The following is an 18,388-nucleotide window of genomic DNA, read 5'->3' as shown; positions in this document are numbered from 1 at the left end:
GAAAAAAATGATCTTATTCTATATCTATATATCCTTGCTAATGGAAAAAAAGCACATAGCTTATAATGAAGTATTGTTAATGATTACTTGCACTAATGCCCCACTCAATAATAATGTATAGTACTTCAACTTTGGACTTTAATTTTCTTATATATAAAATAAGGGATTTAGACTTAATTTCTAAGATCCTTTCCAATGCAAATACTATCTATCTGGGTAAAACTATAGTCTTTTTGACATAAAGAAAAGACAAGCTACTAAAGTACTATTTGTTCTGTATTATAACATTAATATTTGTTGATTGTTATAGCTTGAACCATTAAATTTTAATAAAGAAGGAAAAAAAGCTGTTGTAAGGGAGAAATGGGTCTTCCCAGGAATACAAATTAAATCAAAAGTAAACTTAAATTATTGAGATCTAAGTGGTAAACACAGGCTGCTGATAGCCCAGGCATGATACACTGTTATTCTGGCTCTTGGAAGCTTGTTTCTCATGCCTTTGTCTTGAACTTCTCCTTAGTTCTGACTTAGACTTTATTTTTTCTAAATTTTATGCTCTTTTCTTTTTCTTTTAAATTTTGCTTAGCAAGGTTGTACCAAAGGTCTTGTGGAGATCAGTATTGTGACTTAATGCTAGGTTGCCAGGTTCATTTAAGGGCTGCTGTTTTTTTTTTTTTTTTTTTTTTTTTTTTAATTGGGAACACTTAATCTCTGAATAGAAAAAAATGAAGGTCTTTAAATAGTTGAAAGCTATAAATTGAATGTCAGTATTACCACCATGGTTTCAAAAGGCATATGCACTTTCATTTCCATCTTTTAATACCCTCATGGTATCAAAAAACTTTATAATGGATTGTACAGAATAGTGTGGTCAGAGATAAGTCATTGTCTGCTAACTAGGAATTAAAACAAATGAAGTAAACTACTAAAAGGTGTGTGTCTAGTAGAGGGGGGTAAAGGAGGAGCATGGATAATTCATTCTGGGTAAGTTCTCTGAATTCTAAGATTGACTAAAAGTAACATGTTCTAATTCTTGATAATTGTATGTCTGAATATTTATGTGTAGTGTGTATATAAAACTGTCAAATGAAGCACTTAGCATGTATTGTTATGTCAAAGTTTTAACATGTATACACTTAACTGTGAATTAATGTAATCTTTGAAAAATGATTGTAATTATTAACAGTACATGTGATCTTTTATTTTGACAGTTTGTTGCATATTCTAAGGACCCAAACGTAAGGCTTGGTGGCCCATCTCCTTGTTTTTCCTGGTTTATGACTTTCGGCTTTGTGGAATACGGCTGAGATGAAAGGATTTATTGAAGATGCAAACTACTCTGTTGGCTTGTTGGATGAAGGAACACATCTTGAAAATGTTATTGATAACTATGTCTATGAACATACCCTAGTAAGTAAATGGGTTCCTTCCTTCCTCTTTCCCTCCTTCCCGCTGATTTTGCATGATCATTGTTTGTTTACAAACCATTCTTTTAATGGCAGACTATAGAAAACATTTCCAAAAATTTTAGTCAGATTTCTAGCATTCTCTTATCATTTAACAATGCTTAATTTCTGTCCTTTCTCCTTGTCTTTCACCCCCATTTTGTGGTGTTTTTTGTTTGTTTTTTAAGAGATTATTCAGAGACAGGCAATCAGAAATCTACAAATTGTTTCATCCAGCAGCCTGAGAGTTTGACAAAATTGGTGAATTTGAACAAAGTTGTAGGCAGTTTGTTTTTTTTTTTTTGGGGGGGGTGGTATTTTATCTCTTAAAATGCTCAGTACTCAGTATTTCTTAGAGTATCATTTCTTCTTAGTAGGGGGATAATAAATAAATGGGAAATTTTAACTCTTCTTTCATAATCTATCATCAATTATTTCTTCTATTCTACTCAGCCCAAGTATTAATCCTATATCCTTGAATTTTTTTTTGTCTCTATACACAACTTAGAGGAAAAATGCTAGCTTTTCTTGTTAGAAATACTAGGAACTAGATTTCATTTCATCCTGAGCTTTTCAGTCATTCATGGTACTTTTTGTATTCACCTTCAATAAACTGCCTTTTCATGATTCTCTTTTTAAACAAAAAAAATCAAGTGAGGTAGTCTACTTTGCATCTTTTTAAATTGCTTTCACGTCTTCATTCACAATCTTTGTTTGACACTGAAAAGATATTCAGAATATCTTTTGTGTTTTTTTTTCCACTTTCATATATAGATTCTTAGATGGTGGGAAAATCACATCTTTGTTTTTTCTGAATTCTGAAATTTCTTCTCCCAAAGTCTAAAGTATATTCAGTCAATGTCAGACATTCCCCTTTGGTAAATGTAATTGTTGCTATTCCTGACTTTATTCCTAGAGGCTCTTCTAGGAGGAGCTATAGAAGGCTTGTGTAAAATGTGCCATACAAAGACCTGGAGCTGTTTCCTTCTACAGCTTTAAGGATATTGAAACATGTTTATTTTAAAATTTGCTTTGGTTAAGAATTTCTTGGAACATAGAGGGATAAATGAGGAGTGGTTTGTTTTTTAAAGTAATGGTCTAGAAACAAAAGAATTCAGGGGTTTGTACACAATTTTTTGGTAGTGAATAACTTTCCAATTTATCTAATTTCTTAGACAGGAAAAAATGCATTTTTTGTTGGAGATCTTGGAACAATTGTGAAGAAACACAGTCAGTGGCAGAATGTTGTGGCTCAAATAAAGCCATTCTACACAGTAAAATGCAATTCGGCTCCAGCTGTTCTAGAGATTTTAGCAGCTCTTGGAACTGGATTTGCATGTTCCAGCAAAGTAAGTTGATTTTTAGTGTTGCTTTTTTCCCTTTTCATTAGAGCAAAACAATCCTGTGAGGTGTTAAGTTGGAGATAATTGAAATTTCAAGATCTATTATGAAACTAATACAGTTTTTTAATCAGTCTTTGGGCAAAAATTGGAAAGTGTTTTAAAAAAAAAAAACTAGCTTTTGGAAATTTTTCAACATTAAATTTTAAATGAGTTGATGTCATTCTGGAATTTATAATTGCTTCAAAAGATAAGGCTTCCCTATAAAAATCTGATGCTGGTATGATGACTTTTCAGATTCCCTGCTGAGTTGACTTGTATATTGCTTCCTATACTTTTCTGTTACTTTGCTCTTGGCTAGAAATTTTTTCTTCATTTCTTTGCCAGTCAGTTGAAATTAATTTCTCAGACTAATTTTTAAGAACTTTTAAATTAATTTTAAAAACTAAAGAAAAATAAAACTTATAATATGTTGTGCATATTGTTTTAATGCTTTTGACAAAATATCTTAAGTGCTGAACTTATACTCTTAAGTAGAATAATTTTTAAAATATAAAATTTAGGATTATGACATTGGACACTGTTTTTCCATTGTTTTTTGTTTTGTTTTGTTTCCCTCAGAATGAAATGGCATTGGTGCAAGAATTGGGTGTTTCTCCTGAAAACATCATTGATATAAGTCCGTGTAAGCAATCTTCTCAGATAAAGTATGCAGCAAAAACTGGGGTTAACATCATGTCATGTGACAATGAAATTGAATTGAAGAAAATTGCACGCAATCATCCAAATGCGAAGTGAGTGCAAAATTATACATTCTTGGGTTTTTTCTAATTATTGTAGGGTTCTTTTATTTTTAGCTGAGTGGCCTACTAGCTTGGAAGAAGGAAAATAAAATAGGACACCAAGACTGTTAAAATTCATTTTAAATTCCAATAATAGTGCTAATCAGCATTTTCATTATATTTTCCTCTATTAGATTCATTTGCAGTTTCTGTGGTAATGTGCACTTCATTTGAGGAAGAATTGGTTAATTTCAAGAGTTTTGTGTAGTGATTTTTTAAACACTCCACCTTTGGCTTTATAAACAAAATTAGTAGACCATTTATCTTGTGAATTATAGAACCAGTTGTTTGCTGGTTTTGGAGTCCAAAAAGTTGGATAATTTTAAGTTTCCCTGTTTAGACTAGAAATGTGAAATTTTCAGATAAGAATGAATAAAAGACTCGACTTTTACAACCTCAAGGAAATAATTTTTAGCTTCTGTATTAGCTTGGTAGTAGTGTTTTGTTTGCTTTTTCCTCTCAAGCCTTTTATATTAAATGGAGTAGATTTATGCTAACAGAATGAAATCACAAGCTAAATTGGTTACAAAGTTCAATTGAAGCAATTTACTTTTGTCTGAAGGCTGAGTGGATAGTTTTTTAGGGACATAATAGGGTGTGGAGGAGTAGTCATATCAATTAAAACAAATTCAATGAATCAGGGCAGACTATATTATAGCTCACAATAATATAATGATGCTGCACTCTTGAGTTGAGCCACAGGGTAAGGGACTTGACATACCTGTCTTCTCTCAGGTGATAAGCCTGATGGAATATAGGTAAGTTGTTTCTCCTTGTTGCAAATTAAAAGAGCTGCTTTTTTCCACATTTTCTTTCTGTTTACTTTGACACACCTCCTATTATGTCCATCTTCTTATATTCTCAGGCCCAAACTAAATGATGGTGCTTTTTAAAGATAGCTGGGTTTGTTTTAATGCAATTGGGAATAATTGGCTTCTTTTATCCTATTTGCTTTCTGAGCACCTAATATTAATCTGAACTTTCTTATCTAGGAAAGAAAGCTTCTTTCCCTTCTCCCCCTCCTTCCCCCCCAAATCTGTCAATGACAAATTAGTCATTTATTAACTTAGTAACTTGTCATTTATTTTCTAGTACATTTTTCACATCTTTAATTATAAGAATCAATGGGAAATTAACTGATTTTTAAAGTTCTCATTAACTTTTATTGTAATTGCAATCAAGTATACAAAAAATACTTATATTAGATGTTTACAATTTTAAGTAATAATTTAAAGATTAATCCTATATCAAAATACTAAGATAAAAGGTCCCCAAATATATGTATATTTTTTCCTGCTTGAAGGGAGGCTGTTTTGAAGGCCTTATGTTTTTATTGAAAAAAACTGCTATTTCTATTCATTACTTAGTCTTTTTAAATTAGGCAGGTGAATTTATGGACTGACGCACTTCATTTGAAAGTAACGTCGTCTTTCATTACAGAGCCCAACTGACTCTTGGTGCTACAACAGAGTCTTAAACTTGCTGAATTTCCATATTCCCATCCTTGTTAGCTCCATGTTTTAGGCCCTAATTGCTAGTTTTTTCTCTATACAGGATTGTTTTTCATTAGGTTCACTTGAGTCACCGACGATGGATTGGGAGAGAGCACTGGAAACATAATCAACACACTTCTGACAATCTTCAGGCTTCACATGTGCTGATGATGATGTAAACCAACTGTGCCCCAATCATCTTCCCCTTCTCTTAGGCTCTTACTACACATCGCAACAGAAGATATTAGTGGAGATGAAGAGAGTAACATGAAGTTTGGCACCACACTGAAGAATTGTAGGCACCTCTTGGAATGTGCTAAGGAACTTGACGTCCAAATTGTTGGTGTTAAGTAAGTCTTCTAAAAATTATGCTGTTATTAATCACTATAATTTGGCTGATTCCCAGAAGTTTCCAAATTATAATTAGTATAAAATGTATTTTTAGCTCTCTTTGAGATTTTTGTACATAACCATTATGGTATTTTGTGAATGGAGTTTTTGGAATAAGTCTGTTGTTGAGGTTTCTGGCTTGAACTCTCCTTTCTATCTCCCTTATTTCACTAGTAGATTGAAAACAAGCTTTTAAGCTAAAAAAAGATTGTATATAAATAAAAGGAATAAATGCATAAACAAATGTGCTCTTGATTTTTCTGGGCTATGAAATATCCCCATTTGAGAAAACACTACATAGTGAATAATCAAGACCTATATTTAAAATGTATTTTGTCACTAAGATATGTAGAAAAGTACAGAGCTGATCTGGTGGGTATTAAAAAGTTTCTCAAGGATCTTTTTTTTTTTTCTTTAATAATCTTATTAAATATATTTTTGAAAACATTCTTAAAACTATTTCTTTGTTATGCTGGGAGATTATTTCATCATAGTTACATAACCACATAGTTGAGAAAGCATAATATTGATTCTTTTATCAATTTCTAAGAAAAATAGAAATTTCATGGTTTTTCTTACCTGATGAATAAACTTAAGAAAGTTAACTTAATGTAGTATTTACACTTAAACGTAATTCTTATGAACATTAATGAAAGAAGTTGTTGTTAGATTAAATACTATATCATCCAGATCTTTATGAAAAAGGTTTTTTAGTATGATTTTTTTCATTAGCCATCCACATTTTTTTTTCCTTTGTTCTAAGAGTCCATGCCTTCTGTAAGGAAACATAATAGAACTGATGTATATAGCCCATGATATATCCTGTCAGATAGGAAGCTATGGCCCAGAAAAATTAAGAGCTGTGTTAAGTGACCCACACAGCTAAATATTGACAGGGGTTTAAAGCAGAGACTTGATTTTGCACTTTTAATCAGTATTTTATAGGCAAGGCAACGTGATAATTCAGGAAAAGGAAACTGGAATTGAGTTCAGATTCACAGTCAACCAGGCATATCCAGATGTAGGTTCATAATTCAGCTCTACTACATTGTTACCTGTGTGACCTTGGACCAGGTCACAAGCTTTCTTGAGTATGTGTTTTTTAAAATCTGATTTTTAAGGTCTTCCAATTTTAGATCCATTATTTCTATAACTAATTGTTTGCTTAACTTTTACTTCAAAAGGACAATCCAAAAATAGTTTTTTTAAATTACCTTTTAAAATTTAGACTGGGGGGGCGGGGTTACTCAATTAGCACATTATAGAAGTATGACATGACATTGTCTTGAACATTTCTTAACGTAGCCTCTGAAATCTCAGAGCTAACATTTGAGGCCTAACATCTTTAAAGCCAAAGTTCATCTCTTTATTCTTTCTAACCATATTGGATCAGGTTTACTTTTTTTCTCGTATGGAATTAACTGCCCCATATAACTTGTTTTGCCTAATATGTTTCTCATTGAATTATTTGTATTTGGCTGAATATATGTTCTCATGTTAAGAAAATTCTTACTAAAGCCTAAAAAGAAACAATTGTATGTGTCTTGTTAAATTTTAAATACTTGACTATTGCTTATAACAATTGTTTTTAATACCTTTGATTATAATTTTTTGTGTGTCAAATTGCATACACATGTATTGTGGGATAGAATTGTACTTTTGTGTAGTGAAGTGAATTTAAGGATATTAGAAACCTTTTAATGGTACTTAAAAATTTTTTTTATCCTGTCTTAATCTTTCAGGTTTCATGTTTCAAGCTCTTGCAAAGAACCTCAAGTGTATATTCATGCTTTATCTGATGCTCGATGTGTGTTTGACATGGCTGTAAGTTCTTATAGTTTACTATACTTGTGGCTTTCTTAAGTGTTATGTGTGGACTTGAACTTCAAAATATTACTTTCCTTGTATTCTTATTTAGCTCCTTAAATAACACAATTTTAAATTTTCCATCAGTAATCTGTGTCTTTGGGTTTTTTAAAAGGTAGTGTTATAAGAATCAGCTCATTATTAATAGGGAAGCAGTGTGGTATCTGCTTTCAGAGATTGGTTTTTTGCTATAGGGTTATGGAGATAGCAAGCATATCATTGTACTTGTTTATGTATGCAGTGAAAGACAGTATCCAGGATGATAGGCATGTAACAACTAAGAAGAATTAGGATTTAAAATTTTTCTTGTTGTTTTAGCTTTCTCCATTAGTGTAATTAAGGAACTGATGGTATTCTATAAACAAAAGGGTAACTATTATTAAAGGTTATAATTCATGGGATTTAGAACCAAATGGGGTCTTAGGGTCTCTAGTCTCATTTTGCAGTTGGAGGAACTAAACCCTACAGAGATTGAAAGTAAAAAGTTACATAGCTAAGTGGCAGATAGGATATGAATCAGGTCCTTACATTTCAAATATAGTGTTCTTTTCATAGAATTTAGTTGCTTTTTTAATATTTCGGCTGAATTTCAAATTGGAATTATTTTAAGATAGATTTAAGTCTGCATTTTGTTAAGCTTTTCTAAATGTACTCATTGTTCTTTAGGGAGAATTTGGCTTTAAGATGACCATATTGGACATTGGCGGAGGCTTCACGGGTAGTGAATTTCAGTTACAAGAGGTAAAGTTTTAAGTGATTCATAATTTTCATTTAATCTGTTTAATCATCATTTGCCCCTCTCAAAAGTTTTTAAATGAACATGAGCAGAGCAGATTTTTCTATAGGATGTCTCATTATATTTCAGTTTGACTTTTAACATAGCATCTTCAGTGTAGTTACTAGTACCTTTAGAAAGAATTTTAGAAATTGAGTAGTCTTCAAGAATCATGTCTAGTAAATCATTTTAGGCTTATGAAGGAAGAAAGTTCAAAAGAATCTAGTTTCTTAGGTCTGTCCCTTATTCTTTTGTACTCGCAATTTACCTTGTCTTGAGCCTGTTACTGTTTCCAAAATGAGCGGGGCGGTGGGGGAATTCTTTTGAAATTTTAACGATACATGGAAAAGCCTTTTATTCTCATTAAATTAATAATATAATAATTTAATAATGTCTAAACTCCATTTTAGATACAATTTAGCCAAATTCCCCATCATTTTCAATTCCTTGTTCTCTCTTAAACCATATCCATCAGTTGTCCAATTTGCCAAAGGCCATGGCATCTTTTATTTATCTCCCTTCCTCTTTTTGCAGAGCAGTGACCCTTGTTGGGAACTCTTGTTTGCCTCTATTTTTGATTATTTCAGTATTCTTTTGATTAATCTCCAAGGCTTATGCAGCTAAATTTGAACTCAAAAGATGGAATATTTTTGATTAAAGGAGGCCTGGAACTATCCATTATGCTACCTTTTTAAGTTTTATTATATATATATATGGTTTCCACTACATTCTGCAGTCCAGTTGGACTGACCATCTTTCTAGTCCTCAGACTCAAAAATCTAATCTTTCCTATACCTTTTCTACTGTTTTTTTCCCCCTGTACATCCTCTTTTCACCTCTGATTTCTTAATTTCTAGTTTTTTTGTTTTGTTTTTCCCCAAAACTTGGCTCTATGAAGCCTTTCCTGATCCCTCCCTCAACCCCCAATTACTTTGTATGTGTTGGGTATGTACTTAATATTTACATAGTAAATTGGTATAAGCTCCTTGAGGGCAAAGACCAAGCTATATTGTTTTCTCTGTCACTTAGTACAGTGTCTTTTGGTACATGGTTGGTCCCTGATTTAATCTTACTGATATATGACATGCCTTATTAATCATAAGTACAGAATAGATAAGATCTTCCAGGCTGTAATCTGCAATCACTGACAGATGGGTTTAGGAAAATTTCAAGTCTTAAATTTGTTACCAATATAAGCTGAATAGTAAATTTTGTCTTTGAACAAATTGTCTATTTCCCTTTTTAAAAATTTGATTGCTGTTTTGTGTCAAAGGAGGAATAACTACATTTGAAACTATAGTGTAATTTTTAAACTTTGAGAGAGAGATCATGGTTAATGGTGTCTTTTTTCAATGATAATGCACGCAGATTATAATCTCTATAAATTTATTATTGTCTTTTTTGTTGTTTTTATAACTTGAAAATGTAGCTAGGTTCCTGTGGGGATTATGATTGGTTAAACAATCCATATTGCTTTGAGAACCAAATGGGTTTTTGACTTGTAATTTTTGGGACTGATTTAAGCTAAGTCAAGTCATAAATGAATTCTTTGTTTATTATGTTTAATTGTCTAGAACTTTATAATTCCATAGGTTAATCATGTCATCAGCCCATTGTTGGATGTCTACTTTCCTGAAGGATCTGGCATTAAGGTCATTTCAGAACCTGGAAGCTACTATGTATCTTCTGCATTCACTTTAGCAGTTAATATCATTGCAAAGAAAGCTGTTGAAAATGATGTTTCCTCTGGAGGTAATAATTTTGAACATTTTGAAGTAAAATAAAATTTTCTTTTGGGAAACTAATCTTAGTTCATTGCCTGGGATTAACTTCTCCCTGTACATATTGATTCAGTATTATATCAAAGATTAAAAACCTGCTAACAAATACTAGCACAGATGTCTATCGGTCTATCTGTACTTCTTTTTTCTTATGTGTTAAGGGACAGTTGTGAGTCTCTTGAGGTTTATATGTCTAAAATAATAATAGCGTCCTAATATTAAACCTTCAAAACATCAAAAATCTTGTCTGGTACATAAAGGTTACTTGTCACTTTTACAGATTTAAAATAAAAAAATTAGGGGCAGCTAGATGATGCAGTGGATAGCGTACCAGCCTTGAAGTCAGGAGGACCCTAGTTCAAATGTGGCCTCAGACACTTAACACTCACTAGCTGTGTGACCTTGGGCAAGTCACTTAAACCCAATTGCCTCATACCCCAAAATCAAATCTAAAATTTTTAAAAATGCTATTTTTTATTTCCTTATCATAAAATATTTGTGTTCCATAGATAAGGTTCTTTGCCTTCTAATTATATTCCAAAGAGAGAGCCACTTAAGGGAATGTTCTGCTGTACTATGCTTATCTCATTTCTTAAAATTGTGTTATATGATTACCAAAGGCTATTTTGGTGTAGGTAATTTGTGATGTGTAGTAGGTAGTTAAGATTCTGTGAACAATTTTGATAAGCATTATTGTGAGTTGGCTTTTTTTTTTTCTTTCAGCAAATCATTTTGATAAAGTTGAGAAATAACTTTTTGATTCTACAACTTGTGTTCTAAATATAACTTAGACTTTTTTAGTCATTATCCTAAGATTCAAATTACTATAACCTTTTCTTTCAGTAGGAAAAACCGGGAGTAATGAACCAGCCTTTATGTATTACATGAATGATGGTGTTTATGGTTCTTTTGCAAGTAAATTGTCTGAGAACTTGAATACCATCCCAGAGGTTCACAAGGTAAGAACATTCAGCCTTTTATCAAATACTTATTAGATACACATAAAAAAAAAAAAAATTAGATGGTGTTTTACATTAGAGGAATAAAGAAAGGGGGAGGATACCAAGAATAAAGAAGTATGTCTGCTCTTCAAAACTTTGTTTTAGTATGTTTGGAGAATTGGAGGGAGGAAAATAGTAGGAGATGGGCAGAAATCTTAGGATTTTCTGAAGAGGTACTTAAAACTTTTTTTTTTTACTTATAGAAATACAAGAAAGATGCGCCTCTGTTTACAAGCAGCCTTTGGGGTCCATCCTGTGATGAGCTTGATCAAATTGTGGAAAACTGTCTTCTTCCTGAGCTGAATGTGGGAGATTGGCTGATCTTTGATAATATGGGAGCAGATACTCTCCATGAGCCATCTGCTTTTAATGATTTTCAGAGGCCAACTATTTATTACATGATGTCATTCAGTGATTGGTAAGATGTGATTTTTTTGTTGGTTTGTTTTTTAAGCTGGGTAACAGATTTGGAGTTTGATTTGGTGATCCATCTTAATTATGTATTTTTCTGTTCTTTTATCTCTTCTACCCTTTCTAGCTAAATTCTCCATTTCCTTCTCTCTCATTTTTAATTATTTATTGTCTGGCTTTCAGTGTCATCATTTGTCCAAAATTGCCATCTCCAAAGTTACTAACGATTTCTTTATCTTTATTGACCTCTGTGCCACCTTTCACAAGGTCAGCCACCCATTCTCCTTGGGCTTTTGTGGCACTCCTCCTGAATCTCTGTTATCTCTGTATCTGTTCCTTACTTGCTGGCAATTCTTGGTGATCTCACCAGCTCCCATGGATTTAATTAATGATATGCACCTCTAGACTCACATCTAAAACCAAATGTTCAGTAGATACCTTAAATTCAGCATGTCTAAAACTGAATTTACTGTCTTTTTTCCTAGACCCTTTTTCCCTTTCAAACTTCTCTATTACTGTCAAGAGTACCACTGTTGTCCCAGACTTGGCAACCTAAGTGCTGTGACTCTTCATTCAATCTCTTGTCAATACCTACCAATTTTATCTTCATGTTAATCTCTTTTATGTGTTCTAATGCTGGCAAAGGCCCTTTATCGTATGCTTGGACTATCCTACTGATTTTTTTTTTTTTTGCTGTGTCTCCTAGTCCATCCTCCTCCATTTAGTCACCAAACTGCTTTTCCCGTAGCATAGTGTTCTCTCTCCCTTCCTCCTCCACTCTCTCCCCCTCTCAGATCCATTCGTCCATCCATCCATCCTAATGGCTTCCTGTCACTTCCTATCCAGGATCAAATGTAAAATGCTGTGCTTGGTTTTCAACTGTCTTCATAACTTTTTTCATTCTTCTTATCCCATCTTCTCTCCCTCCCTTTCTTTTCCACATCTTATTCAGTCTATTGACATGATAGATTTCCTTTCCATTCCTTACACAAGATATTTCATCTCTCAGCTCTGGACCTTTTCAGTAGCTATTCAACATTCAACATACCTGGGATCCTTCCACTACCCAGCTAAAATACTATCTTCTACAGAATGCTTTTCCCAGGCCTTCTTAATTTTAGTACCTTCCCGCTATTTATCTTGTAAGTAATTATTCATATATAATTGTTTGCTTCTTGTCTTCCCCATTATTAGATTGTGACCTTTTTGGGAGCAAATGTTGTCTTTAAACTTTTTATCTTTTAGTTTAGTCCTTATAGTACAGTGCCTGGTACTTAAATAAATAACTAACATGAACAATGAAAAGCTTTGGTTTTTTTCCCCCACCCCTACTGAGGGTAAGGTAGAGGGAAGCATCAGTCAGGAATTCCTGAGTTTGTTACCTGCAGGACGTTAGAATAAGCCATTTTATATCTTTTCATATATAGTAATTTTTAAGTTATTACTTTTTTCCCACAGTTTAACAAATATTTATTAAACACTAATATAACAACTGTATTATTATCTTTAACTGATTTGTGCCAGCTGATGATTTCAGCAAAAGGTAATTTTGACTATTTTCTTTTCAATGATATAGGTATGAAATGCAAGATGCTGGAATTACTTCCGACACAATGATGAAGAACTTCTTCTTTGTGCCTTCTTGCATTCAGCTGAGCCAAGACGACAGCACCTTTTCCACTGAAGCTTAAAACAGGCATTAACGCTTCCTTTTAGACCTGAAGTTGCAAGTTAAGCTTGTCTGGTCAACATTCCAGTGTGGAAGAAAAATTGAACAATCTTAACTATTCACTCTCCAAAACTTGAAAGAAATTAGTAATAATAGCTAATTGGGACCAGGCAAAACCAGCTTACAACTACAATTCTTTGGGGTGAGGTGGGAATTAGATAATGTGTCCAGATTTAAACTTACCAGTTGTCCAACCCCTAAGCGTTTAAAATAAAATATGCAACAAAATGGATGACTTAGTGGAGATGGAAGCCCATCACTTGGGTTCCCCATTATAAACCGTTTACATACAAGTACACAGTTTTTATACTAAGGATTCCTGTTAGAAAGTCTTGTAAAGTTATTGTCTTTCGCCCAGATATATCAAATGTCAGTGGAAGACCAGTGTGACTTCATTTAGATATGTTTAGTGTATTTAGAATGTGTAAATTTGTGCTTTGAACTGTAGTTTAATAAATGTAAAATTGCATCATAGTATTTGTTGTATTTGACCTGACGTAACCCTTGTATGATTGCAATAAAATTTTGTGTAGATTTTACTGTTTTTTCAGGCTAAAACTTTGGGAAAGGGGCTAGTTAGCAAAGGTAGTTTTGAAATAGATGTGTATATGACTGTTTTGAAAGTTATTTTTCTTTAGCCCATTATTTCAAGTTTAGTTTGGCAGTACTTTAATTTTTTTCAATTATTTAAGTTTTCAATAATTTAAGTAAAATAAGTTTGATAAATCATTGTGAATTTCAGATTCTTTACTGGAAAGTTGACATGTAGTTTGCAATGTTTATTAAACATAGTATGTTTTCTTTTAACAATTCTAACACCAAAAATGTTAAAAAACCTGCAAGCCCAACAGTAATAAATAGACATCTGTATATAGATACAATGCATGTAGTATTTTAGACATAAAATTACAAGTTTATTGGCTGAAATGGTAATTTATGCTAAATAACAGAATAGATGGGGGGATAAATTGCAAATAGTTACGCATATCAGTAAAAAGAAGGGCTATATCCATCTTCAAAAACCTTGATGCTCTTTTGCACTGGATATTTAAATTTTTTAATTGCAGGAAAGCACACTATTAAGTTTTTCAATCCTTGATAATTAGAAAAAAGAAATTTTAAGCTGTTCTCTTAATTCTTTGTTACTTTGAGTTCAGTTAGCATTATTTTTTTAATTCTTGTACTAATTTGGTTGGGATTTTTGTTTGTTTATCCTTAGCCTGACAGTGTTTAGTCAGGATTTGTAATGTTCATTGCTAATGTTATTAATAATTTTAGCTTTCAGAATTGAAATAGTAATGAAATAAGGATCATTGTTCCTAACTTAGCTTTTGCTCAGGTGTGGAATTTCTGCCTCCCAAGTGGAAATATAACTTCACATTGGTGCCAATTGACAGAAAATTCTAACCTGTGTTTTTGAGTTAGGAATATTTAATACAGAGCTGGTTTTTTACATGTGTGCTGAATTCAAAGCAGAAAGAAATTGATCATGTTTCTCTCAAAATTTCAACCTTTGAAACCAATAGGGTGCACTCATTGCTTGATATTTTGTGATTTAATGAATGCCTATTTGAACTTAATATTGGGGCTACTAAAATTTAGGATCCTAGCATGCTGGTGTGTCATCTTAGTTGTATTTGTGGGTCTGGCCAAGGCTAAATGTAGGGTTTTATGCAAAATTCTAAAATTCTAAACTTACCATGCAATATCCTTGGAACTCGGAGAGATGGAGGAATTGCTTCCCTACCTCCTTTACATGTCATGCTTGATTGTGGCCCAAAAATTCCAAACTTTTGCAACTTTGAGCTTATTGATCACTTATGATAGCTTCTAAATTTCACAGCCTATCAATTTTGCTGTGAAGTCTGCAGAAGATTGTTTTATGTGAAAATGAAAACAGCTCAGAGCTGTATCACCTTTGTAAATGATATGGTAGTAACTTCAGGAGATGTCTGTATTGTATTTGAAGACTGTTTGCCATAAAAATTGAAGTTTTGAACCTATGTATTTCAATTTGATATGCTAAAAAGTACTGAATTAATGTTACTATCCTTTCTGTTTACAATATTGTGTAATCAATCCAAAATTTAACTGAATATAAAAACATGATTTCTATATAGTAAATTGAACTGTAAAGGTAACCTGTGTGTGATTCTAAATACACACTCTAAAGTTTTTTTTTTTTTTTTTCCAGTCGCTTTTAAATCCTAATGCTTTTTAATGTGAAGTTGAAGTTTTAAACTATCAGTCTTGGTATGTTAATTTCTAAGCCTTCTTCCAGAATGTTTTCTTATGATGCAATTAGCATTCTTATTCATTTGTTATTTAAAGAGATATGACTAGTTTAAGCTGACAGAGTACTTTAAGATCAGAAGAAAAAAAAATGAATGTTTTGAAAATAATCAAATAAAATCCTGCGTGCAATAATTTAGAGATTTCCTAGGGCCACACATAAGTTGTCACCACATGCATATTGAAAAGTATTTTGTTGATTTCCCATCGCTTGCTCTATGTGGGTGTTGCAACTAGGGTTAAAATAGTAGATTTCTAAAGTACTTAAATACTATATAATTGCAAATAAGAGTAACAACTGACATTTGTTGAGTACATGTGTGTTAAAAGATGAAATCCTATTCTTCAATGTGATTTCCCCTTAAACTTAGAAGCAAAAAGTCTATAAGCAAAAGAAAGTATTTCAAGACTTCAAAATTTAATTGTTGCTGCAAATTGATTAGAAAAAATTAGTTTGCATGGTTTGGGTGAATCATTTTTTCTGTACCTTCAAACTGAGGCCTTTTAATTTCTTCAGATAAGCATTTGGGATACTCATTTAAAGCATGCTTAATAGTTTGGTCAGTAAGGACACTGCTGCAGACCCTTTCCAGTTCAACCCTTCTACATTTGCTAAGTTGCTCAGCTTGATTACTTTTTTCAGTCTTAAATTCCTTTACTACTTATTAGTGTTCTCATTCTTTTCTTGACGCCAGAGTTCTTTATCCTACTTCTGGCTTTTTGTTCTTCTTTTGATCCCTAAACATAGTATGTTTTTTTTTAAAGATCTTGTCTCTTGTCACTCTTTTACACTCATGAATTCAACTATAACTGGTTCCAAATTTGTATATTTCAGCTCTTTACGATTTGATCTTCAATCTGAATTTCCAATTCTCTCCTGACCATTTTCACTTAGAATATGCTTCTAATACCTCAAATGATATAACCAAAATTATTTTGCCTCTGTTCCCCAAAACTAGTTTGCTTATGATACCACATCTTTCCAGAAATTTGGTGTTTTTGGGGGGGAGGAGGTAACTCCATGGCAAACCCCTTCTCAAAAGTATTGTTCATTGCTTCTGGAGTGAAATGCAAACTGCCTAATCTGGCTTTTAAGGACTGCCGCAATAAATCTACAACCTTAAGGAATATTACAAGGAAATTTTTCTTAATTCCTGAAATATGTGCTCTCTTCATCTCAGCCTTCCAAAATTACTATCCTCTTTCAAATGTTTTTCATTCACACTTTATCTGTGCCCCTACCTCCCAAGATAATAAACTCAAATATTCCTTGGGCTCTTAGATTTTTTTATTTGTTCTATTGTTCCTTAATATATATGAGTCTTATTTTCCATCTTGGTAGTATATTCCTTGAAGTCAAGGAAAATAGGTCTGGTCTTTTTTTTTTTTTAATATGGTCTGCTTGGTAAATGTTTTGGGTGAAGTCTTAAGTAACTGGGGAGTGGGGTATGAAGTTGTCAGCTATGCAAACTTGGTAGTATTGATCTGCATGATGTTAAAATGTCGTAGAATAGATTTCTATAATTTGCTGACTGGACATAGGAAGTATTTGTCAGTCTTTTGAGGACTTAACTATGATTTTGGGGTCTTTTTGTTTTCATTTTTTCTTAAACTAGCACAGCCCAACTGAGTTTCTAACTGGAGACATTATATCCTTTATAGCACTTTGGCTGCGTAGTATAAAAAGTTGCTATATTTTAGACCCTGTTTGGTTATTTCCCATGTGAGATCTTGTTCCTTTAAAAAAAAAAATGGGAATCTTTCTCTTATTTGCTAGTATTTTGGTTTAGAAGAGAAATGTTGAAAAGATGTGATTTTAGAATTTGCTGTAAAGTGATTAAAGTGGAGGTCATCTACCATAGTGTGTGGGTATGTCTAGATGTAGGTTGCACTTAATGAATGGTATGTGCCACCTAGTAACCAAGGACAACTAATACCCTAGCTAGTCTAATTTGGGGAGGCAATTTCTTCCTCCAAAGCTGAAGACAATGGAATAAATGAGACTTCAGGGGAGAAAGTGATTTTTTTTTTAATGGGAAAAAGTTGAACCAAGATCATTGGTGCAATAGAAAGGTCACTGAACTTGGAAGTTGTCAGGAGCCCAGCCCAGTTTGAATCCTGATTATTCCTGTTGATGCTATATCTTTCACCATGGTCAAGTCACTTAAGTGGACCTCAATTTCCTTATTTGAAGTATAAGGCATCCATTTTAGCTTAGCTTTGTGTTTCTGCAAGTAGTCACCTAAAATTAAGAGTGAGCCTCTTAAGTTTCATTTATAGGGTACCTAACTGCCAAAAAAGAGCTATGTGAAAATGCAGTATCCCTTTAAAATTAGTTTTTACAAAGGCCTTTTAGCATATACTAATGCCAAATAAGGCATTTTCCAGAGTAAGAAATAAATTTTTTTCTAAATGAAGAATTCTATATTCCCATTTGGAAGAGCAGTCTCCTCAAAGATAGTTTTGTCTGAATTTATGCCTGAAAAACTCAAAAAGACCTCCAGTGCTGAAAAACCTTATCTCTTATAATCCATTCCACTAAAATCATCTTTTTTTTAAATCCTTTTCCTGAATATTTGAATGCTATTGGTGTTCCAACTGAGTCTTCTGTAGGGTAAATATCTTGTTCTTTTTCAATTTTATTTTGGTTGATTCTCATGGCATTGTGGGAAATTGTGTGTGGCGGAAAAAAACACTACATTGTTTTAAGCATTTTTTTTCTCCCCCATCCCCTAAATGAAAAGGAATTAAAAACTATGTAACAAATTTGCATACGGAACCAAGCAAATAAACTCCCATGTTCATATCTTAAAATGTGTTATTTTGCGTTTTGAATCCATTTCCCTTAATAAGTGGTGATGGGTATAGACTTTAATTAATCTTCTGGATTCATAGTTGGTCATTATTGTAGATCTTTCAAAGTCTGTCTTTACAGTGTCATTTTATGTACGTTGTTTTGGTGTTCTGCTTATTTCATCTTAATTCACTTTTTTCTTTGAAGCTTTTAGTTTTTTATATTGGTA

The 18,388-nt window shown here is 32.6% G+C and overlaps 1 protein-coding gene across 3 annotated transcripts in view; it reads left to right on the top strand.

Annotated features, from left to right (window-relative positions):
* AZIN1 (antizyme inhibitor 1) overlaps positions 1 to 18,179 on the top strand; it is a 35,673-nt gene extending 17,494 nt beyond the window's left edge. For 2 of the 3 annotated variants that reach the window (XM_051970957.1, XM_051970956.1), the window contains 10 exons: positions 1,212 to 1,410; positions 2,621 to 2,794; positions 3,407 to 3,579; positions 5,336 to 5,470; positions 7,253 to 7,334; positions 8,043 to 8,117; positions 9,744 to 9,903; positions 10,776 to 10,891; positions 11,137 to 11,351; positions 12,921 to 18,179. In XM_051970957.1, coding sequence (XP_051826917.1) covers positions 1,309 to 1,410; positions 2,621 to 2,794; positions 3,407 to 3,579; positions 5,336 to 5,470; positions 7,253 to 7,334; positions 8,043 to 8,117; positions 9,744 to 9,903; positions 10,776 to 10,891; positions 11,137 to 11,351; positions 12,921 to 13,035 — 1,347 coding nt within the window. In that variant the 5' untranslated portion in view covers positions 1,212 to 1,308 and the 3' untranslated portion in view covers positions 13,036 to 18,179. The remainder of the gene's footprint in view (positions 1 to 1,211; positions 1,411 to 2,620; positions 2,795 to 3,406; positions 3,580 to 5,335; positions 5,471 to 7,252; positions 7,335 to 8,042; positions 8,118 to 9,743; positions 9,904 to 10,775; positions 10,892 to 11,136; positions 11,352 to 12,920) is intronic. The other variant, XM_051970958.1, reaches the window with a different exon arrangement.
* The last annotated feature ends 209 nt before the right edge of the window (positions 18,180 to 18,388 follow it).

Source organism: Antechinus flavipes, chromosome 1 (genome assembly GCF_016432865.1).
Source record: "Antechinus flavipes isolate AdamAnt ecotype Samford, QLD, Australia chromosome 1, AdamAnt_v2, whole genome shotgun sequence".
Classification (NCBI taxonomy): Eukaryota; Metazoa; Chordata; class Mammalia; order Dasyuromorphia; family Dasyuridae; genus Antechinus; species Antechinus flavipes.
Note: the sequence above shows the minus strand (reverse complement) of the source record. Positions and strands in the feature narration are given on the sequence as shown.